The 27,805-nt window shown below is 37.9% G+C and overlaps 1 protein-coding gene across 2 annotated transcripts in view; it reads right to left on the bottom strand.

Moving 5' to 3' along the window:
• LOC126427372 (histone-lysine N-methyltransferase eggless-like) overlaps positions 1-27,805 on the bottom strand; it is a 377,652-nt gene that overhangs the window by 82,357 nt on the left and 267,490 nt on the right. For both annotated transcript variants that reach the window (XM_050089720.1, XM_050089721.1), the window contains exons 14-18: positions 23,148-23,329; positions 22,851-22,914; positions 16,036-16,157; positions 6,524-6,669; positions 4,314-4,509 (exon numbers count right to left, since the gene is read on the bottom strand). In XM_050089720.1, the coding sequence (XP_049945677.1) occupies positions 4,314-4,509; positions 6,524-6,669; positions 16,036-16,157; positions 22,851-22,914; positions 23,148-23,329 (710 nt within the window). The remainder of the gene's footprint in view (positions 1-4,313; positions 4,510-6,523; positions 6,670-16,035; positions 16,158-22,850; positions 22,915-23,147; positions 23,330-27,805) is intronic.

Genomic DNA, 27,805 nt, shown 5'->3' with positions numbered 1-27,805 from the left:
CCTTTCATGAACTCAGTTTTGGTTCCTGTGCCATCCACCAGTATCTGGACACTAATTTTTATGCAGCTGTTAACCTTTGCACATGACCAGTATGCCTTTGGATTTTGTGAAAGATTCTTTGACAAGTCTCATTAAAGGTCTCGTGCATTGCCCACCTTTCAGCCAAATGCATTTAATTCGAAGTATCTTTGTCTATAGCATTATGCTTTGTTTTATGCCTATTGTGTGGTAGCTGCCCTCTTTAGGAGATTTTTACTAAGACTGTATACCACAGAGTGTCCCTCCCATCATGAATTATCCTGCTAAGAACATGTCTGCCCTGAACATGGTCACTATTTTTCTAAACTTGAGTTACAGTTCCACTACATCACATGCTCAGGACTGAAAGTTTAGAATTTTTCTTGATAGATGACACTATTGCCTCTTATTTATTTTACTGAACATGTAAATGCTGTTACTTGTTTCAGCTGCCCTTTGTATTTTAGTAATCTTAGTTCTGCAATTGCTTCATGGTTACTGATATCTATATCATTATGGACATTCTTAAAGAGTTTGGGTTTATTTGTTACCATTACATCTAACATATTTCCATCAGAAGTGGTCTTCCAAATTATTTGTTCTAGGTAGTTTTCAAAGAAAGCAAATACTATTGTTTAGCAGTTTGTTTGTTATGCTCACCACTTACAAAACTATAACTCTCCCAATCAATTGTTGTATGATTAAAGACTCCTCCACTTGTGACAGTATGTTTGTGGAAAATATATATTAGTGAGATACATTTCGTGTTTGCTATCAACTGGGTACTCTAAACCTGTTTATGTAGCAGTATTTGAGGAAATAGTTAACATTAACACGAATGATGTAGGTATAGCTGTTGTGTAGGAGAGATAAATGAGCTGTGTCTTAGCACATATGACTGTAGCCAAATCAGTGAAACCATCAACTTAGAGCCCTATGACTTCAAAGTTGCAGAGCCACCATGTCAAGGGTACCTCTATTTGAGGAAATACTTCTCTGCCAGCGTCAACTCCTATGAATAAGAATGTGCTGATGACAGAGGCTGCCATGAATAGAGGAATGAAAATGCCCTACAGGCTATCAATAATTAATAATGATCAGCTTCTATTTCTCTGTTTCTCCATGCTTGCAGAATAATACACCAATGATGAGTGGAAGACACTATTCTTATAAGACAGAGACAAAATACCTAATCATTAGAGCAGTACCGCCCTCAGTTCACTTTTACTTTGTCAGTTAAATACAAATATCGGAAGTAGTTATGTAAGGCTATTTGAAGAGAAAATAATTTCCAATTAGTAGATTATTTTCATGGTCTTGATACTATTCTTTAAACTATTGCTCTATGGTGCACTCTACATTATTTAATGAGATTTTATAGAATATCCAAATTACAAAAACAGGCAATTTCTTAAGATGATACAATGGAACAAAAACATGCCAGGTGGATAATAATAATATAGTCTGTCTTAAAAGCTGGTTGTCTGCCACTAATCATTAATTTAATTAATAATTATGGAATGCAGTGACACATCATGTTTGCAATGCGTACATGAACTCTTATAGGCAAATGTATAGCTAAATCTGAAATGTTGATTAGCTAGAATTATCTGCAAGGCCACTTAAGATGGAAAGTACTTGAGAATATAAGTGGAATATTACAAATATTACATAATATTAGTGCATAATGGACTGAAGACATTTCTTGATAGTCCTGAGAGGTAAGATTTTTTTTTTTAGTCTGTTGTGTAAGAGTCTTATCTTCTTAAATGGTCACAATAAAAGGCAACATACAAATAGGAACAGCCAAAGACTTGTTGAACCCTGAAGACAGCACAACCTCATCTCCAAAGCCACAAACTTCAAAAAGAGATCAAAAAACTTAAAACATGGAAAAATATATGTAAAAACAAAGATGATGTGGCTTACCAAATGAAAGCACTGGCAGTTCGATAGACACACAAACAAACACAAACATACACACAAAATTCCAGCTTTTGCAACCAACAGTTGCTTCGTCAGGAAAGAGGGAAGGAGAGGGAAAGACGAAAGGATGTGGGTTTTAAGGGAGAGGGTAAGGAGTCATTCCAATCCCGGGAGCGGAAAGACTTACCTTAGGGGGAAAAAAGGACGCGTATACACTCTCGCGCGCGCGCGCACACACACATATCCATCCACACATATACAGACACAAGCAGACATATATAACTATGGAGTAAAAATGTATATGCATTTAAATATCGCTATGAAATGCCAAAGTACTGCACTTGGTGTGGTTCCATTGGAGGTGCTATGTCCCTGTTCTCCTCCAATTTGTATAATGACCTACTCAACTAGTTATATAGAGAATTATTGTTTATTATGAGTCTTGAACTATGGTGTATGTTAGTATTTTCATGTCGACAAACCACTGTGAAAGTATAATGCACTACTTTACCACTCACCAGGAAACTTTTCTCTTTGACAAGAAAAACTATTTGTTGAGGCAAATTAGTGAGCTAATCCTTTTTGACCAGGAACTGTATGCTTAAGGTATATCAGATTTGAACAAAACCGATAAACTCACTGACAGTGGTTGAACAGTTTACTAAAGGTGTTTTCCTGTAGTTCACCAGTAAATGTCAGTTTTCAAGATCTGATACAAAAGAAACCCGACTAAAACTGCAATATCATGTACTTAATAAGTATGTTAACTTAGTAGAGACTGCTCCATTGAGGGGCTTCTTTGACACCATACATGTCTGCATTTCCTGGCAGATTGAAATAATGTGCTAGGTTGGGGCTTGAGCTCAGAATCTTTGCCTTTCCTGCTCCATTGCATACATTTAGTTGACAGGGTATTTCAAATCAGTACACACTCCACTGCATAATAAAAATTCATTATGGTATGTCTAAAACTGCTTAGTCCATTGCTCCCTCTGCAGGGCTGTTACAATGAAGGCGTGCACGAGCCGCTTGTTTCGCCTTCCATCAGGCAGAAAGAAAAGATCTGTAAACTGCAAATTTACTGACACTTATTGATCAATAACAGCAAAACTTTTCATAATACAAGGCACAGTTCATGTGCAAATAATAAATATTTACTAAAGCACCACAAATTTCCTTTAATGCAAGCAGTCTGGCTCCTTTTGTGATGCAGCAGATGATTATAGTTGCCCATCAATGCTGACGTCATTAAAAGATAACAGACCATATCCTTTTAAAGGTAACCAGCACAGCATTTACCTTCACATATTTAAGGCAGTGAGAACCAGGATAGAGTGGAGATTTGGATCCAATCCTTTGGAATCTGCCAGATTTCACCCTTTGGCCATGTCAGGTACCAGAATGAATGTGCATGGATTTCCCCTTACAACTGGCTAAGTTCTACAATACACTGTCAACGGTTTATCATCCTAGTATCTCTTTTTTTTCTACTTTTAAGTATTTTATTTCTCCTCTCTGTCAGAAATTTTTATTGCTAAATATGTTTCTTTGCTTCTACTTTTCTATGTCACTATCTTTCCAGTTGCTTCTCGCTGTAGATCATTATCCTCTCATAATATTTCATTGTTACAAAAGTTAGAGTAGTTTCAAGTTAGGCACTTTCTAGCTCCTCTGCCTTTTCAAATTCTTCAGATATCCATGCTCTCATTTCAGAATTATGCTTCTACAGTTTTCTCCACTACGCTTAGTCACTATAATATCATGATAAGTCAAGCTACTCCAGTGATGCCCCATGCAGCAAGGGCATCCACGCCCATCCATCATTGCACTCGTGGGCACATGCAGGTAGTGTAAGCTATCCACCAAATGGCCCTATTGCACACATTTGTGCACGTGACAGCTGCTCGACGACCCCCACCTGCACACACTCAAGCAGTTGAGTACAATCAGGTAACTGTGGCCTGGCTGCGAGACACCCACACATCAGCCTTTTGTCCACCCCTCCCTGTCCAGCTGTACCCCAGCTAGGCACCCAAGTGTAAACAGTGTCTTGCAGACCATCGTTACTCCTCTCGACAACTCAAAAAGTATGTTTTAATATATCATGGCAGGATGCAATTATAAAATTTCAACCTTGAACATAATTTTCCATTTACTTCTCCCTGCAGACTGCAAAAAGAAAATATTTTCATGATATGCTGTTGCTGCTGATTATGGATTGAAAGAGACTAAACATCTAGTCACCAGTTTCCCACCAAGGCAAGCAATTCCATGCAGTTCCCACTACTACTATTATTTTTACCTCTAGCTTTCATATACATATCTTTGACTTAATTAGCAGCACCAATTAGAAACAAGCTGCACCATACCTCAATTTTTATGAAGTACTTCTCATTAGTCCCTTCTGTGAAGCACCTCACCCAATGATCGAAGTCAAACTGGTCAACAGTCATTTTGGATTTAGTTTTCAACAGGTATTTATGCAGCTCCTCAATATTACGTAACCTGCGCTTGCAGGGAGCTCTGTAGTACACAGAGACATAGTCTGAATGTTTCACCTTCTCCCTATATGAAAGAAACAACAGTGATAATTTCCCTGGAAAAACTACAAGGAGAACGTAAATCTCAATTTTGAAAGTTCTGAACTAAAATGTCTCATAGAATCAAGTGTTGGTTTAATAGTATACAAAAGAGGAGAGAGAGAGAGAGAGAGAGAGAGAGAGAGAGAGAGAGAGAGAGAGAGAGATGTGAAAAATAATATGCAGAAAGACTTCTACCTAGTCTTACAATTATAAACAAATAGTTTAGAAAACATTCAGTTGCCACTTTATGAAACTTGCAGTGGTATGGTTCAGTAAAGCAGTTCACAAACATTTACCAAACGAAGAACGACTAACTTCTTGAAATGTCTTTCACTCCAATATTAGCCGAAGACAGACTTACTGGAAAATATTAATGATGCAACCTATTAGCTCATCCTATCAACTAATTCATCATTTGGATTTGCAGCTCCTTGTGTTTACCATGTTTGCAGTTAAAATTGTTGGAGGTAAGGTCCGTCAGTTGTGCAAAACACTGTTTTTTCCACATTCCCAAACATGTTTCAGCACCTCTGTGCCATCATCAGTGGGTTTCTGTTTCATTTAATCTTTCACTTGGATTGCATGGTTTTTCAGGACCACTAGTGTAATATTTATTACAGGTAGCTTGTCCTGTAATTACCATGTGTTTCGGTGAAGTGTAAAGTGCTTTTATGACCACACTTGTGAAAATATGTGTTGTATTTATATGTGCTTCACAACACCTCATCAGGATGCTGAGAGAAAAGGGCTTGCCACACAAAAACATGACAAACTACCTGTAATAAATACATCTACATCTACATTTACATCCATACTTCGCAAGCCACCTGATGGTGTGTGGCAGAGGGTACCTTGAGTACCTCTATCGGTTCTCCCTTCTATTCCAGTCTCGTATTGTTCATGGAAAGGATTGTTGGTATGCTTCTGTGTGGGCTCTAATCTCTCTGATTTTATCCTGACGGTCTCTACGTGAGATATACATAGTAGGGAGCAATATACTGCTTTACTCTTCGGTGAAGGTATGTTCTCAAAACCTTAACAAAAGCCCGTACCGAGCTACTGAGCGTCTCTCCTGCAGAGTCTTCCACTGGAGTTTATCTATCATCTCCGTAATGCTTTCACAATTACTAAATGATCCTGTAACGAAGCGCGCTGCTCTCCGTTGGATCTTCTCTATCTCTTCTGAGCAGTATTCAAGCAGTCGGCGAACAAGCATACTGTAACCTACTTTCTTTGTTTTCAGATTGCATTTCCTTAGAATTCTTCCAACGAATCTCAGTCTGGCATCTGCTTTAGCGACGATCAACTTTGTATGATCATTCCATTTTAAATCACTCCTAATGCGTACTCCCAGATAATTTATGGAAGTAACTGCTTCCAGTTGCTGACCTGCTATATTGTAGCTAAATGATAAGGGAACTATCTTTCTATGTATTCGCAGCACATTAGACTTGTCTACATTGTGATTCAACTGCCATTCCCTGCACCATGCGTCAATTCGCTGTAGATCCACCTGCATTTCAGTACAATTTTCCATTGTTACAACCTCTCAATACACCACAGCATCATCTGCAAAAAGCCTCAGTGTACTTCTGATGTCATCCACAAAGTTATTTATGTATATTGTGAATAGCAACGGTCCTATGACCCTATGACACTCCCCTGCGGCACACCTGAAATCACTCTTACTTCGGAAGACACAGTCTCAGACATGCTATATCTCACAAGCAAAGGAATAGGTGAAATGCAGCAAATCTGCTCCCCACCCCCTGTCTGCAACCCTACCTCCTCTTCAGCTCTTTCCACTTACTGGCTTCTAAGGTCATAAAATTATTTTTATCTCACTTCTTACTTTCCTCTTCCCTAAGCAGTAAATCAGAGCAAATGATTTATCTCAATTAAAAGGCAGTAAACCTGTCTTTGATCCAAAGGCTATTGCTCTTTTATACAAGAAAAAGGGGCAAGGGACAAGAGGAGAAACAACACTTATTACTGACCTCGTCCAGCCGTGTAACATTGGTTCTGAAAGATGACTGAGGAGGTTCCGAAATCTGGCACAATCTTTTCCAGTACTTACAGCCAGACATGTAGGCTGACACTTGTGCATTTTATAGGTAACCTGAGAATAGCATGGGTAAAATATCTGTAAATGTAAAAAATAGAATTGATAAGTGTTATATTTATGTATTAAAATGTCATTTAGAGTCAAGAAGGTGAGGTGACTGGTATGATGATTAAAATTATGTCTGAAAATATATACTGAGAACCAACATTAAATGGCATAATTTACTTATGTTTATAATATTCTGATAACTAATTCTTAAGTTTTATTATTACAAAAACAAGTCTTCAGAAAAAAATTTCCTTGAAAGAGGAATAAAAAAAGTTACTACAATAGTAAGTAAGTTGGCATTATTACAACTCTACATTCTCAAGTCAATAATTTATTTCTTTTATGATTTAAAAACATATAACATTTTGTTTTGACAATATTATGAAAAGGATATATTATTACTCACCATATAGTGGTGATACTGAGTTGCAGACAGGCACGACAAAAAGACTATCAAACAAGTAAGCTTTCAACCAAAACGGCCTTCTTCCAATTAGACACACACACACACACACACACACACACACACACACACACACACACACACAACCACTGTCTCTGGCTGCCAAGGTAATGGGATACCAACCATACTATTGGCCACCATATGGTCCAATAACCAGGAGTGATGATGTGAGGGGCTGTTTATTTTCATAGCAGGACCTCTTTGGTTGTTGTATGTGGTACCCCTACAGCATAGTGGTACATCAACAATATTCTAAACCCTTCATGGCAAGCCACCCTGGGCTTACATTTCAGTAAGATAACGCCCACTCATACACGGTGAGGGTTTCTACTGCTTATCTTCATGCCTGCCAAACCCTAACATTGGCTAGCACCATCATCAGATCTCTCAACAATTGAGAAAATTTTGAACATTATGGGCAGGGACCTCCAACCAGCTAGGTATTCTGATGATCTAACACACCAGTTGTACAAAATTTGAAACGACATCCCTCAGGAGGACTTGTAACAACTCTATCAATCAATGCCAAGCCAGATGACTAAATGCACAAAGGCCAGAGGTAGACCAAAACATTATTGACTGCTCAGTTTGTGAAGCTCTTTCTATAAAATAATTAATCCAATTTTCTGAAATTGTAATCCTTTGTTTGCCTGTACATGTATGCACACCTACTGATTACTTTTTTAATTTAATGATGAAATTCGCCAAACAGCTGTGCAGTTGAGATTTTATTTTATTTTATTTTCACTACCAGTTTTGGTAACTCATTATGGCATCTTCAGGCCCCATATGCACCTCACAAATATAATTGATATTGACATACTGGGGCCATGTGTTTCTGGATGTCGTGAATTCATAGTTCAAGTGCTTCCTTAAAAGGCTTGACAGTTGCAGTAAAGTCTTTGAAGGAACCACTTGATCTATGAATTCATGACATCCAGAAACATATGTCAATATTGATTATTTTTGAAAGGTGCATATAGGATCTGAAGATGGCATAATGAACTGCCAAAACTGGTAGTGAAAATAAAATAATATAAAATAACATCTCGGTGGCACAGCTCTTTGGCGAATTTCACTGTTAATATATTTGACCAGCTGCTCTCCCATGTCCATAATGGATCAACAGAGTCTACTGATTATCATCCCATTCACATAATTCCTTCATGGTATTTCTTTTTGTCTTGGAGTGTATGTGAACACACTGGGTGAAGCACGTGCTGAGGCAGAATGAGATTTCATAGAATATTTCAGACACTTAATTTGACATCATTTATTGGCATCATGTGATGATGTTTTATTGCCCATGAGAGAGGGTGCGGATTTCAGTAGACATAGTTCAATGCACTTAGGTTTAGGCTATAAGGTTTTATCAGGTGTGTGTGTGTGTGTGTGTGTGTGTGTGTGTGTGTGTGTGTGTGTGTGTGTGTGTGTGTGTGTGTGTGTGTGTAAATTACAGGCTCTCAATGTTGAGGTTATCAGCACCCTTCCATATATTAAAAGAAATGAATGTGGATAAAACATCTAAAATTTTTGTCACACAGTAAGAAGGAAACCTATAGAAGCACAGTCATGCACTCAGTCCCACTCCATCCACTTTGATACACACAATCGCTATATTTCACACCTCTTAATACAATGGAGAAGGGTGAAAGGTACTATGTCTGGTATTAAAACAGATGAAAAATCACAGAAGAGCTAAAAGAAAAGTAAAGGGAAATGTGAGTGGCCGACCACTTACAAAAATCATGGGTGAGCCAGTCACGCTGTTAACACTAAGAGAATCTCCCTGCAATTTGTGGAGACAACTGGATGTTATGGCATAAAGTCAAGCATTGGCACGCCAGTCATGAACAACAAAGCAGAGAGGGCTGTGAGAAGAAGTCAGCCAATCGCACACTGACCGACCTCTCTTCCAGGACAACGTGACAGCAATGGCCACTATTTCAAGAGGACATAAGCACTGCAACCAACTGGTGACAGCCCAGTTCGATAGCAGCTTCAATATTATCCACTTCAATATCACCATCGACGACAGTCACTTAGATAGCAGTTTCTAGATTAGCCACTTCAATGGCTATTATGAACAGACTTTTCTCAGTTAGTGATCAGGAGTCACTACAAAGACTGATTATTTCATATGTCAACCTCTGCTTGTGGCACATCTGTGTAGCCGCCAAAGTTAAGTATTGTTTTTGATTAATTGTAATAAAACTCATTAATACAAGTTGTTTGATTTTTTGTGTAGTGAACGGAGTACACGGGCTTTGTAGACACAAAAGATCGATGCCGAGGATGGACAAATAACATCATGAGGTGAATAAATACCATAGTGACAACCTGTTACCAGAACCAGCTGCCACAGATTTTGTTTCGTCGTCGGATTTTTTTTTTTTTTTTTTTTTGCTTTTGGATTAATTCTGCCTTGTCGTTTCTTTGCATGGGTGTGTTTAAATGTTTTAATAGTATTTTATTGTGTTTTTTCTATTTAGTGTTTTTAGGTGAGGATTGCAGAAATTTCCTTTGCTTGTGTGCTTCTTTTTATTGCTTGCATTTTCTGTTTATTGCATTAGCCTCTTCCACCTCTCCCAACCTTGCTCAGGCACCTGAGTGGCAAGTGACAGATGCAACACAGTTAACACAGATGCTTCAGTTTCAGATGCAGCAGATTGGAACTCTTCTAAATACGGTCCAGCAATTATTGGCGAACCAAACAACTAACGCAGCCCAACATGCAACAGCTGTAGCTCCGAGTGCCATATCACCTTTTTGCTAGTGTAATGAAAAAGAAGAGGAATGGCTTGAGTGGTTGCAACAGTATAAAGCCCATATCATTGCTCACCAAGTATCAGGTACCGTGAGACAACATTACTTTTTGTTAATGGTAGAAAGTGCAGTTTTTCACCTCATTCTGAAGTTGTTCCCTAACACCACTCTGAGTGAACTTTCATACGATCAAGTTATTAGTTCTCTAACTAACTATTATGACCAGCTAGGTACCATTTCTTTCATTACAAGAAAAGGTCAGAACAAACTTATCGTGAGTGGGTAACAGATTTGTAGGGTATGATGCGCAAATGCAAATTCAAATGTGCTTGTGGTGCTTTATATTCAGATGTTATGTTGAGAGATGTGACCATGTACAATGTAATTGATATCACACTTGGAGAATAGATTTTGAAACTGTCAGGTCCATCATTTCAGCACATAGTGAAAATTCTAGATCAGTATGATTCAGTGCCATAGCAGCCAATAAATTTGAGCTGCCACCAATTTCTCACGTTGAGTCGTCCCTTGCTCATGAGCGGCTCAGTAGGCAGCTGCATAAACAGTTCTCTGAACAGGTGGCTACATCAGTGAATACAATTAAGTCATCCCCCTGGTGCTATTCATGGCACAAATGTGAAGACTGCCTGTCCAGAAGAGCACAGTGTTACGCTTGTGACAAGAAAGATCACATCCAATCCGTATGTTTCCAACACAACAAACATAAGAATTCTGCCCACGCACAAAAATCTAGTCACAAGGCCCATGCAATCAATGCAGAGTGTTCAAAGCCTGCTGCAGACATTAGCAAAACTAGCAAGCAAACAGTTTCTTCAGTGCTACGCCAGTCCAACAAACATTTTGTTCAGATGAATATTACTGGAAAATGTATGAAATTTCAGTTGGACACCGGTGCCCCTGTTACAATGCTGGATTGTAACACATATGTGATTTTTCTAAACCTGAGTTGCAGTATCTTGGTCATGTCAGAACCAGACAAGATGTACATCCTCTTCAGTCAAATTTGTCAACCATACATGCCCTGCCAGTTTCTAGCAATGTTACAGAATTGCAGTCAGTCTTAGGAAAAATGAACTATTATATCCGGTTCACACCGAATGCTGCACAAATTGCAGCTCCATTGGGCGGCTTGTGTCACAAGAATATCCCCTTTGTTTGGACAGATGAGTGCCAAGTAGCTTTCCAAAAACTTAAAGATGCATTGCTCATTGCTCTATGTTTGGTTCATTTTGATCCTGACAAAACCATAGTGTTGCAAGCTGAGACTTCCTCTTATGGAATCAGTGCAATGCTTTTGCACAGATCTGGTGATAAAGACAGCCTTATTGCTTTTGCATCAAATGTCTTGTCCGAAGCTCAGAGTAACTATTCACAAACACAGAAGGCAGCATTGGCTATTGTGTATGGTGTCATCAAATTCCACCACTATTTGTACAGCAGAAAATTCTACTTACTAACAGATCATTGCAGTCCTTTTTTCACCCATTGAAGCCGGTCCCTGTTTGAACAGTCCAAAAATTGCAAAGATGGGCTTTGTTGTTGTCTCAATACCAGTATGAGATTTGAGTATTGTCCGACAGCTCAACATCGTAATGGAGATGTACTTTCATGTCTTCGGATTGGCCCTGATATAGTCTTTGATACTTGTGCTACATCTTGTTGTCACATTGATGCCCTGGATTCTGAATTGCTTCAATCCTTTCCTCTGAACTATAGGAAAAGTGCAGAGGCCACAGAAGCTGATTTAGATTTGAACATTTTGCTAAAATACATTCATACATCTTGGCCTGCAAGTGTGATTTTTGTTCAATATGACACTGGACAGTCATATGTGTTGATCCCCAAAGCTTTGCAAAAATAAGTGTTGCAGTTACTTCACCAATGACACAGCGGGATTGTTTGTATGAAACAGCTAGTGCATCGACACTGTACTTGGTACAGTATGGACACCCAAGTAGAACAGATGATGTCACAGTGTCATGCATGTGCAGAAAATCAGTCCGCTCTGCCACAAAAATTCTCTGCTTGGCTTAAGTCACAATCACCATGGTAACGTGTTCACATAGACTCTGTGGGACATTTTTGGAACACTCATTGGTTGATTGTGGTAAGACTCTTATAGCAAGTTTCCTTTTGCTGTGCCAATGAACTCTACACCACGTAGCACGGTTCAGGTGTTGTCCTCTATTTTTGGCCTTGAAGGTTTGCCTGAAGTCGCAGTGTTGGACAACAGCACTCAGTTCATGTCAAATGAATTTGAAACATTCTTGAATGCAATGGCTTACAGCATCCAAGTAGTGCACCGTTACATCTAAGATCCAATGGCAAAGCAGATGTTTTGTCAAAACCTTCCAGCAGTAGATGGCCAAACTTTGCACAGCACACACCAAGGATCCAGCATTGAACTGTTTCTCACCTCCTGTCACTTGCATCCATCAGATGGACCATCGTCAGCAGAACTGCTTCATGGCCGCCACCATCAGACACTGCTCCACCCTCCTCAGCATCCGGTACTGGAGTATCACTTCGTGCCACAATATTGTGTTTTTCAGGGTTTTTAGCGGCAGCAGATGGTGGGCGTAAGGTGAGATCTTTTGTCGACTTGGCTCACGCACATATCTCATTTCAGGCCCAGACATGTAAGACATGTACTATGTGGATTCTTAAGTTTTCTCATTTCATTGATATGTGATAGTTTTCTTCTACAGTCTCCTATTTGTAATAGTCCTAAGTAATAGTAAGTGGGAACATTGCAAGTGACTGCTCCCAATACGAATTTTTATATGTAATGTTAATATCTCATGTTTTTTGTGTGGGTTTATAATATCTTTGTGATCAATAAGTTTTTGAGTGTATTTAACTCTGCATGCCATCAGTGCAAATGCACTGTTGTGAGTAGTCATTCATGGTCTCACAGAGTGTGGAAAGTGTTGTGATGCGAACATGGCACATACACTCGAAAATTAATGCTTTTACGAAGTCTGTGTTGTTGCTGCTATTTGTGGTGCATAATTTTGTGTTAACACAAGGTGAACAACAAATCATTTGAGCTGAAATTTAAGTTTGTGCTTGATTGTTCAAAGTTTTGGGGAGTGCGCTGTGAATGACAGGCAGTGGAATAATATTTTAATGGCAATAAGATACCTAGCATATAAACAGGCTACTTTACAAATGAAAGTTGATGTTAATGAGAAATTAACTACTGATCATTGATTTTGCGAGCCAAGATCTGGCAGGAGAGGTAGGAGGAGCCTATCAGGTAATTATCAAGGGAAATCTGCCTCAAACCATGATGAAGATGGGAACATGGCAGCTAGCTCCAAATGTGGAAAAATGTAGTTTAATGCTGATGAGTAGGACAAACAAACCTGTAATGTTGTGGTAGACTATTACTAGTGTCCTGCTTGACACAGTCAAGTCATTTAAATATCTGGGTATAATGTTGCAAAGCAATATGAAATGGAGCAAGCATGTGAGAACCATGGTAGGGAAGGTGAATGGTCAACTTCAGTTTATTGGGAGAACATTAGGAAAGAGAGGTTGACTTGTAAAGAAGACCACACACAGGATGCTGCTGTGGCATATTGTTGAGTACTGCTCAAGTGTTTGGGATCTGTACTAGTTCGGTTGATGGAAGACATCAAAGCAATTCAGGCGTGGCCTGCTAGATTTGCTACCAGCAGGTTTGAACAACATGTTAACTGTTACAGAAATGCTTTGGGAACTCAAGTGGGAGTCCCTGGAGGGGAAAGCAATGTTATTTTTGAGAAAAAATATTCAGAACATTTAGAGAACCAGCATTTGAAACTGCCTCTTGAACAATTCCACAGCTGCCAATGTACATTTCATGTAAGTACCATGGAGATAAAATACTGTACGAGAAATTAGAGCTTATGTGGAGGCATAAGACAGTCATTTTTCCCTTTCTCTATTTACAAGTGGAACATGAAACCAAATGACTAGTAGTGGTGCAGGGTACCCTCTGCCACAGTGACTTGCGGAGTATCTATGTGGATGTGGATGTGGATGTGGATGTAGATTTAGAATGTGGAATGTATGAATGCTATTGAAAGTGACCAAACTGCATGAAGAAAAGACCAGATGAGAAAGAATGAGATAGATATATAAGGTCTACTTGAGAAATGATGGGAAGGAAATGGGGATTTCTAGAGCACTGAGTTTAGAGTAATTGTAGTGGTGGTGAGGAGAGAGGAAAGCATGCAGTGGCAGTTGCAGTAAGAAGAAAATTGCAGAACTTACTATGTCAGCAAACAATTAATTATGGTAGAAAAAATAGTACATCTGTGGACTTGGTAATAATTCAGACATACTTCCCAACATTGTCTCAAAGCTTGGATGAAATTGAGGCTATGTATACTAAAGAACCATCAAAACTGACTAAAGAAAAAGATAATGTTGTAATAATGTGTGATTTTAATGCCACAATAGATCCCATACAGGCAATAAGACAGTAGGAAATTTTGCGATGTATTTTTACATTTCCAAAAGGGTTCAGTGATATTGATGTCTTGGGTTTGTAAGTTAATAAATTACTTTATTAACATATATGAAGAGGAAACATCACACATTTCACATTCCCTTGGTATTTATTCCATAAGCCTCTTTTAAGCATCGGTTGAGACACATGTCTGTTTGTAACACACAAGAAGTAAATCTCAGTAAGTCATTCAACAGGATGTTCAGTCTGCTATGGTCAAAGAAAAATAATTGGAAATATAGTTTCACCAAAATCAACAGACATTCACCCATGGGATGTAACAAGATTTCTTGGTCTAATTACCGACACTTTCCTTTATTACAAAAATTTATTTTTAAGGATCTATGCCAATTTCAGCTGCATGGTTTGTTGCAAATGGTATCTTAACCCATAAAGTTTTTATGGATGCACTTCCACATGAGATCAATTTGATGTCCATCGAATGTCCAAGCAATACTCAATTTCTCTCAATGTCTTTGCCAGTCTCTCCTCTGTCACTGCCTCCACAGCCTCTCCTATTCAAGCTGCAAGAGCTGGCTCACTAGAAACTGGTGAACTGAACAATTTATCCTTAATATAACTCTGCATACAGGTGAATGTGTTGTCCAAAATGTTGGACTGCCTCTATTGATCAATCTGTGTGGGAAAGTTTCACCTGACAACTGGCAAACAAATAAACCAAAGTGTGGCAGTGCATCATATTTCTGAAACACTGTCCATGGCTGGAAGTCTAATGTGATATTATTTTACTGGTATACATTAACAGGGACAGTAAAACACAAAGAGTAACAAGCACTCCAGGAGTGACAGCATTGCTCTGGCTCATGCTGACTAGTACCAACACGCGGCAGTGCTGCTCAATCACTGCTTGATTACTGTTTAATCTTCATGTTACATGTAAGAATAAAACTGGCCCAGAAAGTGCATGTATGTGCGCGCGCGCCCACACACACACACTCACACACACACACACACACACACACACACACACACACACACACACACACACACACACACACACACACATTCATTATATAATTATATTATATTATATTATACCCTCTGCCTTTTTATTATATATATATATATATATATATATATATATATATATATATATATATATATATATATATATATATATACACACACATGAAAAAACAAACAAACAGTATCAACAGTTATGATTAACTGTTGAATAATCTCAAAGTTTATTCCTGTTATTACTAAATACAATAATTTTCATTTGACCCTAACTTAACTAAATTATTATTTTCAAATGTAGAATCACACTAACAATATCAGATTTTAGGTCTGCCTTATATTACTTATCATACACTAAAAATTAAGAAAGACATGAAAAGCTACATCTCAGATAGTATCAAGCATATGCACAAGAAATTACAAAAAGATAACTTTCAGTTTCATCCAATGAGAGTGGAAAGGGTTTAATAAAATCAGTATTGAGAGATTAAGAAGCAAAGTCATCCAAAACTTTGCAATTTTTATAGGGTTCTTAATAATATACTGCACATTTGTAATTCACACTACTGTGACAGTAAAGTAAATTTTAAAGCACTATAATTTAATTACAGTGTAACAACTAGAGTATCATTCATTACACTAGTGTGCAAAGAGATACCATACTCACCCTTTTAGGAGCTTTTACTGCAGATGGTAAATGTGGATACCAGGCTTTTAGCTGAGATGATGTGCTCATTCGAGCTGAGGAATGATGCACTGGCTCAAATTTCTCTATGGCTGGTACGTGTTCTGTAAATAATTTTAAGAAACAGATCATATTCAGATGGAAGGAAGTTACTAAATGTTCAAATTTCATTTTCATTAATGCTTATATTATTTCTTGTCACAGTGTTAGCATTACACTACTAACGAGCAGAGAAGAGCCTCTCCTCTCAACAGAGTATTCTGTGAGTTATCTGTCTCTTTATCTGTCATCTGCCTACCTGTCTACACTGCTGCACAAGCTGCTGGCAGAACTACACTTTCAAGCAAGAAAAATAACACCCAAGTTTTTTTGCTTGCTTGTACTGCTTTTATAGTGACATGGAAAGTCTGTGTCCAACAGCATTTCTGGGAATTTGCTTTTGTTTACAGGCTGGTAGAAAATCAGCTAAAAGTATTACATACGCTTTCCTCTGGTTTTGCTGAATACAGCTATGGCAGCACAGAGGCAAGGCAAGTATGCAAAGATTGTGTTGTAACCAGTCCTGGTGCGTGTCATTCCAAAGCACCAGTGCTTAGGAGGATGGTTTTCACATGCAATAATTCAAGAAACAGGCACACTGGTTCCAGAGGCTTCTTCATAGAAAACACTTGACAGAGTTCAAAGTTGAGCTGACAGATATTATCCACACTTAAGAGAATCTCACAATTCTTACAGGAGTCTCGGTGATTTGGTGATTGGTGAGTACATATACAATATTTTTAGAAGTGTTATGAACAAACTAGTCATTGAGTAGTGGAAGGACTTTCAAGTCAGGATGTATGGTAGAAAGCTATTCCAAGTGTTACAGGAATCATAGTGTACCATTTAAGGTGACAATTTAGGATAATCAAAGCATTGATATGTACGAAACTAAAATCCTCAGTAATTATCTACACATGTATGAAATGAATTTGGCATCGGAAAGGCAATCATTAAGATGGTACACACACACAAAAATGATTTTAGCTCCAAAAACTCCAGTTAACAGATAACACATGCACGAATAACCTCAAAGAAATGGACACAAGCATGAAGTAAAGTAGCATAAAAAATTTGGAGATATCATTTAAGTTTGAAATGCTGAATAAGTTAAGATGCCTGAAAGTGTGTTGCTTGGTTCATTACAAATGCAAATAGTGGAGATATAAACAATTAATAAAAATTACATTTGCATCAATAGTTGCAAAATTCCTGAATAAGATTTTCAATGGGAAGAAGAAGTTTGAAAATGTGTAAACGTTCTTCTATCTACATCTATATCTACACTGCACAAACTACCATGAAGTACATGGCAGAGAGTACATCACGTTCTACTAGTTATTATGGTTTTTTCCTGTTCCATCCACATATGGAGCACAGGGAGAGCAGTTGTTTAAATCCCTCGATGCATGCTGTAATTAATCTAATCTTGTTCTCATAATCCCTGTGGGAGTAATACATGTGGGATTGCAGCATATTCCTAGAGTAATAATTTCAAGCCAGTTCTTGAAACTCTGTAAGTGGGTTTTCTTTAGGACAGTTTATGTCTGTCTTCAAGAATCTGTCAGTTCAATTTCTTCAGCATTCCTGTTACTTTCTCCCATGGATCAAATGAACCTATGATCATTCATGCTGGCCTTCTCTGTACAGTTCAATATCCCAGTTAGTCCTATCTGGTACAGGTACCACACACTTGATAAATATTCTAGGACAGGTCACACGAGTGATATGTAAACAATCTCCTCTGTAGGCTGACTCCATTTCCCCAGTATTCAACCATTAAACTGAATTCAGTCACTTGCTTTACCCAGGACTGACCCTATGCGACCATTTCATTTCATATCCGTCCTGAGCGTTACAGGCAGTTGCATGAGCTGGCTAATTCCAACTATGACTCATTGATATGACAGCCATAGGATACTACATTTTTTCCTTTTAGTGAAGAACACAATATCACATTTGTGTACATTTAAAGCACTAACAGCTTTTACGTAAGACCAGAATTTTTAGGGTATTTATCTTTGCACCACTTTCAAATCTTATCAAGATCTGATGGAACATTTACGCAGCTTCTTTCAGACAGTATTTCATCGCAGATAACTGCACCATCTGCAAAAAAATATGAGGTTACTATTAATATTGTCTGGAAGTTCATTAATACACAACATAAACAGCTAGGATCCCAACATCCAGTGTTACTTCTACATCTGTAGATGACTCTCCATTCGAGATGAGTTGCTGCATCTGTCCTCTCAGAAAAACCTCACTCCAAACAAAAATTTTACTTATAAATCATACGATTATATTTCTGATACTAGATGTAAATATGGTAATGAGTTGGATACTTTTTGGATTTCAAGACTGTCTTGATCCACAGTTTTCAGTATGTCATGTGAGAAAAGTACATGATCAGTGTTTCCAGAATCTATGTTGTTTGGCATGGAGGAGATCTGGTCACTTGATTATATTTGAACTCAGAATATGTTAAGATTCTAGAACAAATTTATGTCAAGGATATTGGGTAGCAATTTTGTGGATCATTTCTACTACACTTCTTGTGGACAGATATGAATCTCTTTCAAGTGCTAGGCACGGGTTTTTGTTCGATGGATCCACAACAGATTGCAGTTAAAAGAGGGGATAACTCAGTCACTAATTCAGTGTATAATCTGACAGGGAGTCCATTGGGCCCTGGAGCTTTGTTCAGTTTTAATGATTTCAGCTGTTTCTCAATGCCATGAGAGGAATATTTGACAACATAGTTTAATATTTCTGTTTTTGTTTTGCTACCCTCAATTTCAGTTCCCATCTCATCCACAAGTGGCTGGATGCTAACTTTAGTGCCACTAATAGCCTTCACATATGACCAGATTTTTTTGTAGTTTTGTGAAAGATTATCTGACAGTATATTCTGCTATGGTAGTTATTGAAGGATTCACACATTGTTCTCTTGTCAGCCAAACACGTTTCATTCAACAGGCCTCTATCCGTAGTCCTATGCTTTGTTTTACACTTATAATGCAGTAGTCTCTGTTTTTTATTTTTTTTACAAGTTTCTTCATAGTGGCTGTACCCTATAGTCCCTCCCATCATGAACTGTTCTACTGGGTACATACCTATCCAAAGCAGGGTCAACTTGAGCCATAGTTCCTGCACATGATTCTGTCCTGTGGTAAAAGTTTCTATTCCCTCACTGAGATACGACACTGCTGTTCTTTTATCTAGTTTAGTAAACAAACAAATCTTCCTACTTGTTTTAGTTGTTCTGGTACTTTGATAAACAGTGTTGCCACAACTGCCTTGTGGTCACTGTCCCAGTTTTGATGTGGACTCCTCAAAGAAATCAGGTAAATATGTTGCCATTAGATGTAATATATTTCCCCTCATGAGCAGAGTTCTGAATCTGTTCTAAATAGTTTACAGAGAAGGCAATTACAGTATGAGGGGGAACTTACACATTAGTGAACTCAGGTTTTCCCTAAAGTTTTTGGTTACATCAGGAGGTGAGTCTCATGACCAACCTAGTATTGCCTCCAACAACCTTTTTGTTGTTGTGGTCTTCAGTCCACAGACTGGGTTGATGCAGCCCTCCCTGCTACTCTATTCTATGCAAGCTTCTTCACCTCCCAGTACCTACTGCAAACTACATCCTTCTGAATTTTCTTAGCGTATTTATCTCTTGGTCTTCTTCTACAATTTTTACCCCCCACACTGCTCTCCAATACTGAATCAGTGATCCCTTGATGCCTCAGAACATGTCCTACCAACTGATCCCTTCTCCTAGTCAAGTTGTGCCACAAATTTCTCTTCTCCCCAATTCTGTTTAGTACTTCCTCATTAGTTACACGATCTACTCATCTAATCTTCAGCATTCTTCTGTAACACCACATATCGAAAGCTTCTATTCTCTTCTTGTCTAAACTATTTAACATCCATGTTTCACTTGCATACATGGCTACACTCCATACAAATACTTTCAGAAAAGATTTCCTGACACTTAAATCTATACTTGATGTTAACAAACGTCTCTTCTTCAGAAACGCTTTCCTTACCATTGCCAGTCTACATTTTATATCCTCTCTACTTTGACCATCTTCAGTTGTTTTGCTTCCCAAATAGCAAAACTCATTTGCTACTTTAAGTGTCTCATTTCCTAATTAATTCCTTCAGCATCACCTGATTTAATTTGACTTCATTTCATTATCCTCGTTTTGCTTTTGTTGATGTTCATCTTATATCCTCCTTTCAAGACACTTTCCATCCCTGCTTGGTCATTTTGCACTTCCTGTTGATCTCATTTTTGAGACATTTGCATTCCCTCTCACCAGCTTCATTTACTGCATTTTTATATTTTCTCCTTTCATCAGTTAAATTCAATATCTCTTCTGTTACCCAAGGATTTCTACTAGCCCTCATCTTTTTACCTACTTGATCCTCTGCTGCCTTCATGATTTCATCTCTCAAAGCTACACATTCTTCTTCTACTGTATTTCTTTACTTATTCTTGTCAATTGTTCCCTAATGCTCTTTCTGAAACCCTCTATACCTCTGGTTCTTTCAGTTTATCCTGGTCCTGTCTTCTTAGATCCCCTCCTTTTTGCAGTTTCTTCAGTTTTAATCTACAGTTCATAAACAATAGATTGTGGTCAGAGTCCACATCTGCCCCTGGAAATCTCTTACAATCTTGTAATGTCTTATCTTGTATGCTGCTTTCAACTCTGGTACTTTGCTGCAAATGCATCAGCAGTTAACTATTAGGATTTTAATACTGTTGTCTAAGTGAGGGTGGGGGTATTTGTATGGATCTTGCAGTAATGCCACTAGGTCTCCTATGGCTTTGTTACCTGGACTGGATGGACAGCTGCCTAACCTAAAAAATCCTTGTGTGCAGCCCACACACAGTCAGCTATTGAGTAACAGCCTCTGAATTGTAGTGCATACCTGACTCATTTAGAGAGGCCCTACAGTCCTCATACAGTTCTCAACTCTATGGTGCAAGCCCACGAAATCTCAGCCTAGCTTGTCACAGAACACAAAGTCTCTGGTCCAGTCCTTCCACTTGACTCAGAACCTGGGGGCCACAACTGATTCTGGGGACAATGCTGGAAATTGTGAGTCTCTTTGAAACTCACAACCTTCTCTGCCAGTCACTGGAATGATCCAAATGTGATCTTGGAGCCCAGTTGACAGACATTGTTTGTTCCTGCACGCACCACACACTGCAATTTTTTGCACCCTGTTCCCTCAATGGCTGCCAGAATAGCCTCTTCAACAAGCTGAAAGAGGCCTCCAGGCATACACACTGAGAGCACTTGCCGCCGTTTCCCGAAGTGGTACCATTGCTCAGAGTAAATTTTAACTGTTGACAGTCAATTGACCCTTGCCCTTTTGTACTTGCCCCCTCTTTACAGAGGACACAACAGCTTTCCTACAAGGTGAAACAGAGTCCCACTGGCTCAGTTTCAGTTTCAGTGAAAGTTATGATTCAGTCCTTGTTTATAGGTGATAGTCACAACTTAAATTTGTCATAAGAATGGAACATTATAAGCTGGAAAGCTTCCTTGGATTTTTCTGTTCAGTATGTATTGATAAAGGAAAGGTTCAGCAAGTGGCAGACTGATTCAAATGAATGTCAACAGCGATCAGAAGAGTGTGAGACAGACTGCAGCAGGCCATGGACTTGGTTGTGATCCTGGGCGTATGCAGAAGATTGCAAGTGTACACCCGTATTACACAGAAACCTAAAGTCCACATAAGCATGAAAACCAGGATGATTACCTCCATACATTTTAAAAATCAGGTAAATGCGAATGGGAGGGAGAGCAAGCTATTAGATATCCCAAAGGGCTTGGCTATGTTGCAAGTTTATGAGCTATTAGATATCCCAAAGGGCTTGGCTATGTTGCAAGTTTATGAGTGTTGGGTGAAAAATTCTCTAAGTAATGTTACCAATTAATACAGGGGTGCTGATGAACACTCCTCAAAAACAAAGAAACATCTTGCAGGTAGATGAATGAAGATGGCTGGCTCAGGTTTACTTTAACACCTATCTTAGATATGTAGACAAAGAGCTTAAAATGCTAGTAGTGTGAATTTTTCAAATTTGTATACCAGACGATGTAGGCTACTTTCAAAAGATATTCAAAGAATAACCACTCTGTTACTGTATTTTATATCAACATAAATATGCAAAAGCAAGCTGTATTTTGTATCTCGGCCAAATTATCTGCTGCTGCACAGTGAAAGTGAGAGCATAACAGAAGCAGTAACCGTGATCTGCTTGTTGACAATATGGGACAATATTTTGCTAGTTGTTAATGGTCATGACCATGAAATTACTACAGCCATTCACTTCACATACTGGTTTGCACAACAGATGGTAAATAATATTCCCATAGTGCTCATTGTATAACTTCATGAAAAAGTACGTATGGTCACTTAGCTTTGCAAATTGTACCATTTTAAGAGCATTTTATAACCCCACATTTAACTTAAGTATGCTCATCTTTCCTTCCCATACGTAGCCAAGGCTGCATTCACCCGTGATATAGCAACAATCTCAGGAATTTGTCCAGAACTGCACACACATTAGTGTTTTGTTTCCATCAGACACTGTTATGCTAAAGTTGATAATAATGTGACAACTGTAGAAAGGAATATGCCACCAAATAACATAAATATAATGGAGTAAACTTAATGAAGTGAGTAGTATACTAACATTTTCTTACTTTCGGGTGTATGAAAAAGGTTAGATATACCTTTTATCTCTCTCTGCAATTGTTCTTCCTCTTCCAGGGTGTACTGAATATATGGATCACCTCGCTAAACAAAAAAATATTACAGAAAATGATCAAAGGATGATTAATAATACATAGCTTCTTTCTCTTACAAACACCTTATAAGTTTAAGCTTGAGAATAATTAATTGCTACATATGGCAACATACAATTAATCAGCTTCTGTATTACTACCATGACTGTAACACCTCAAATTTAGCATATTTACAATATTTAGGATCTGAAAGATAAACAGAAGTAAGAAGAATACACTTATTACCTTTCTTGTAAACAATTTTGAGCGTGCAAACTGCTCTTTAGAAGTCCTATTATGTGCCTCAAAAAGTGGATAAAAGCGGGCAGATCCCCTGTAGATCCATTCTACATGTTTCCCACTAGGTGGGAAAGACATTTGAGCAAGAGAGGCATTTACTGCTAAAACTTTTGCATTGTACCAACTCCCTGAAATTTTTAAAATACACATTCATGAAAATATAAAGCATAAAATATTACCATTTATTCACATTTAAAGCAGCACATTCATATTAAAATTTGTTGATAAAACAACAAATTCTATTTTACAGCAAAACATTTATTTGAAACATGAAAAAAGTGTGATAATAGTGGAAGAATATGTCAAAACCATCAAAATACAACAAATACCACTACTGAACTCAACCAAAGAAGCTTCTAAAAGACAAATTACACCCTTCAAAGCTAATTAATACACCTATAAATATAAAACACCATTAAAAATACTGTACTTTCACACTCTCCCATAATGTATTATATATAGAATGAAATCGACAAAGTACCAAGTTCCTTTGTCATCCGTATCTTTGCATCTACACAAAAGATTTGAAAGCTACATTTGAAGCCATATACTATGCCTCCATTAAAGAAAGACATTTAATTGGCTTGTCCACATAACTGGATCTCCACGATGCTTGACTAGAATGTCACTGGGTCTGAACAGGTATTCCATAAATTCCATTCAGTAAGAAACTAAACAAGCCATTCACCCAGTATTTTGACGCTTGCTTTAAACCATACAGATTCTGGAGTAATTTACATACACATCTTGTATTAACATTAAAATCTTCTGATACATGCAGATTACATCCTTAAAAATACCACTAACAAAGGCTGACCTTACATCAATTTTCCATATACATCCGTCATGTTGAATAGCAACATTCAACATGGCCCTCATCACCTCGAGCTTGCTGCAGACCTAAATGTGTGAACATGATATATTCGAAAATGATGGGTATATCCTTTTGCTACCAACCAAGCCTTATACAGAACCATTTAATTTTGTGGCAAAAGCCCATCAATCTTTAATCACCTTTTTTGTTTTAGTTTTGTAACTTAGTTTCCATGTTTTCTTTTTCTTCAGAGCATTTCTCCATTGCTTTCTATCATTATTCAGAATTTTCTGTCTGCACTGATCCTTTACAATTCTTTAATGTTTCATAAATAAGCATCATTCTTGCTCACCAGGCTTCACAGTAATGTGATGGTTTCTTCAAATTTCACTGTTCATGTAAATTTCAGCTTTCTTTGTCCTCATTTCTTACTGTAAGGTCTCCCAACCTTTCTCTCAGTTTCATACCAATGGTTGCTAACCCTTTTGTCACTCATGGTTACATTTTAGTTCATACAGTTCCACTGACTATCCTCTCCAAAATCAACATTTTCATGTTCAGTCGACTTCTTCCATTCTCATGTAGGAATCCAAGCATAGCATTCCATTTTAAATATCACAGAATTATAAAATGACCTCCTTCCTTGAAAAATATTTCAATTGAAGTTTTACATTTAAGTTTCATGGGACCAGTGTGATTCAGAGTGTATACTTTAATTAAAATAGCTCACCCCACAGTGCTTTTGGTAGGTATTCAGCAGAGCAGAGTTGATAATGTGCTATCTCATGTAAGATTCCTGCTCAGTAGCTCCAGTCTGCTGAGAAGTATTGGTGCAGTAACTGGGTGTTTCAGTCCAACTGAGTCAGCAAACTAACATACATTTTCATTATGGAACTCATTGCCAGCAACTTGAGACATGTCATCTCACTGCACACACTCCTCTCAAAGCTCATAAGGTGGTGGATTAAAACAATGACTACAAGAAGGAAGCAGGTGGAAAGCTATGTATATGGATGTCAATTTTTATTAAAGTAAACCTGGTGAAAATCATATGATTCAAGTTTGGATTCACAAGATACTTGACTTTTGATCAAGCTTTATAATCCAAATTCTTGGTAAGTGGTAGCAGTCACAAGAAGCCACTGTCATGCAGGAGATCATAGGCATGCACAAAAAATGCAATTCGGCATGGTGGGTGTTTGGAGTGTGATGTCAGAAGGTGTGGAAGTTTGGCATAAAAAAATAAGCAAGGCAAAAAATAAAACGATACCCTTTAGTTTGCAGGCATGGACATCCCCTTAGCTATGATCTGCCAGAATTGTCCAAGGCAGTGCAAATGGGAAAGGAAAAATAGTCCATCATAAAATTACACATTGTCATAGTTTGGAGGTAGGAGAAACTTTATCATGTATTATTCTGAGTGTGTCCCCACTGAAGTCATTGGGTTAGTCCACTATGTTATGAGAAACATTATTGACTTAAAGTGGATTGCAGAATGAAAATGTTAGCACAGTGGGGGTGGCCTGCCATTGCTTGAGAGAACATGCTGGATGTGAGATGTGTGACAAATGGCACCGCGATCTCTATGACAGAATAAGCTTTGTTTCTGGTTGTGTTAACAACATTTAATCAAAGGCAAAGAATTTCATTGGTGTTGTTTAAGTATATTTTGATTTGTGACAATCTACAGAGACTCAGACAATAGTAGTTAATGGAGAAAGGTTAGGCTGTGCAATATGCCGTAACTACATCTCATGTTGATATGTGGGAAGATGTGGCCCCTCTAGTTGCTTACTGCATCAGTGTGGTGACTATTCTGTAGCTGATTATTCTTGGTCCCAATAGCGGGTTCAGATTATTTTTGTGTGTCTTGGATGATTGTGTGTTAGTTATTGCCAGCAGATCCTAAATTATTGTCTCGAGTCCCATGAGGCAGAGAGCGTAAATCATATGCCACACAGTACAGCAGGGTTGTGGCAGGGTATGATTGTAAATTCATACATGCATAACTGTTTCACTCAGAGCAGCAGTGCACTGTTGATTGAAGACGGTGTGGTCATGTGATCTCCATGAGTTCTGATGAACATACCTGTAATTTTGCACAACTGATGTAATAAATATACATCTACTAACTTGAAGGGCACAGGGACTCAGCAGTGCATTAAGATTTTACCAGATTCATTTGCTCTTCATTTACCAGTGTACCAACCTCTCCCAGTGTTGTGGTGCATTAGAAGGGCAGATAATTTTAAGAGGTCAGGTATGTGTGGATAGACATTGAAGACACAGTTTTAACAGATAGGTATGCACTGTAACTGAGTTATGCACCACTGTTAGGCCTATTTGGGCAGTTATTTTCTCCCAATGTACAGTGACGTATTTTCTTCTGATTAGCACCAAAAAATCTAAATTCAATTAATTCAAACACATGAGAAATTAATGATTTTCCAGTCTATACACAATTATTTCACAATAATTTCAACTTGAGTCTTTATCATTTTAATAAACAGTGATTACTTTTCATTAATTCCATTGTTATGTTGCAAATGGTACTTTCCCGGAAACAGGGAAAATCATTGATAAAAAACCCAAAGTACCATTGGTCTGGAAACAGCTGCATAAACTAATTCTCTAGCTTTACTAGGTTTCTGCACTCTTATACCTAATGCCAGCCAATGATGTTTACCACAGAGGTACCCCTCACAAAAGTTGCTATCAACCATCACCTTCATACCATGATCCTTCAGAAACTGATCCATATACCATTTATTTTGATGACCCATTTTGTCATGTCCTTCCTGTTAGGTATTTGCAGTTTCAGCAACAACACAAGACTTCCCTTGATGATTGCCACTGGATGCAGCAATAGCAATTGCAATATTGTTTTTGAAAAATACCCATGACTTACCATCATTTTCAATTATTTAACTTATTCCTTTTTGTTCAGCATTCTTAACAGAAAATAAGTTTCAGGATTCATTTGGGCAAAACAAACATCTTCAAAATATCACACTTTATATTTCTGACCACTGAATACTTCTGTGTCAATTCAACCCATACCAAATGCTTCAATTTGTACACCACTTTTTGGCACCATCCATTCTCTTGACATTCCAAATGGTTGATATGTAGTGTAGCAATCTTAATGATTTGTTTTGTGATGTGACACACCACTGTCAATGAACCACTCATCACAAACCAGTTTATTTACATCCACAGGAAAATTATTGGATCTCACGATTAAAACTTTTTCTCAATTTCTGGAGTATCTGTGTGGCTACAACTTCTTGAACTTTGCAGTAGTTGATAACATAGCAAAGTTTTTTCATTCAGCTCTACTAGAACACTCATTTGATCAATGACCCTTCTTATACTTAAAACAAACCAAGCTCATTTGACAATGTTTTGATAAGTAACCTACTTTCTTTGATAACAGGCATTTTCTGTTTACATTCATTCAGATGAAGTTCAATTGTGTTTTTGTTGCTGTTTGTTAACCATTTTTGACATTATTTCTGTATTGACACTTTTATCATAGTGATTGTCTTTCTCAGTTCATAATTGAAACACTGTTTTCGTAACTCATTCCACATTTTCCCCTCAGCACATAAATCACACACCACAATATAAATGTAATCACAGTCTTTGGGCAGTGTTTACAAAATTGTGCACAAAGGTCACCATCACTGATCAGCTTTTCTAACACAGAAAGTTGAGTTTGCACTTTACCAAATGTGGCTTGATGGTCTTGTATATAGAACCCGATACTTCTCACAGAATGTTATCAAAT

This window comes from Schistocerca serialis, chromosome 11 (assembly GCF_023864345.2).
Source record: "Schistocerca serialis cubense isolate TAMUIC-IGC-003099 chromosome 11, iqSchSeri2.2, whole genome shotgun sequence".
NCBI classification, from domain to species: Eukaryota; Metazoa; Arthropoda; class Insecta; order Orthoptera; family Acrididae; genus Schistocerca; species Schistocerca serialis.
This window is presented reverse-complemented; position numbering and strand designations above follow the sequence as displayed.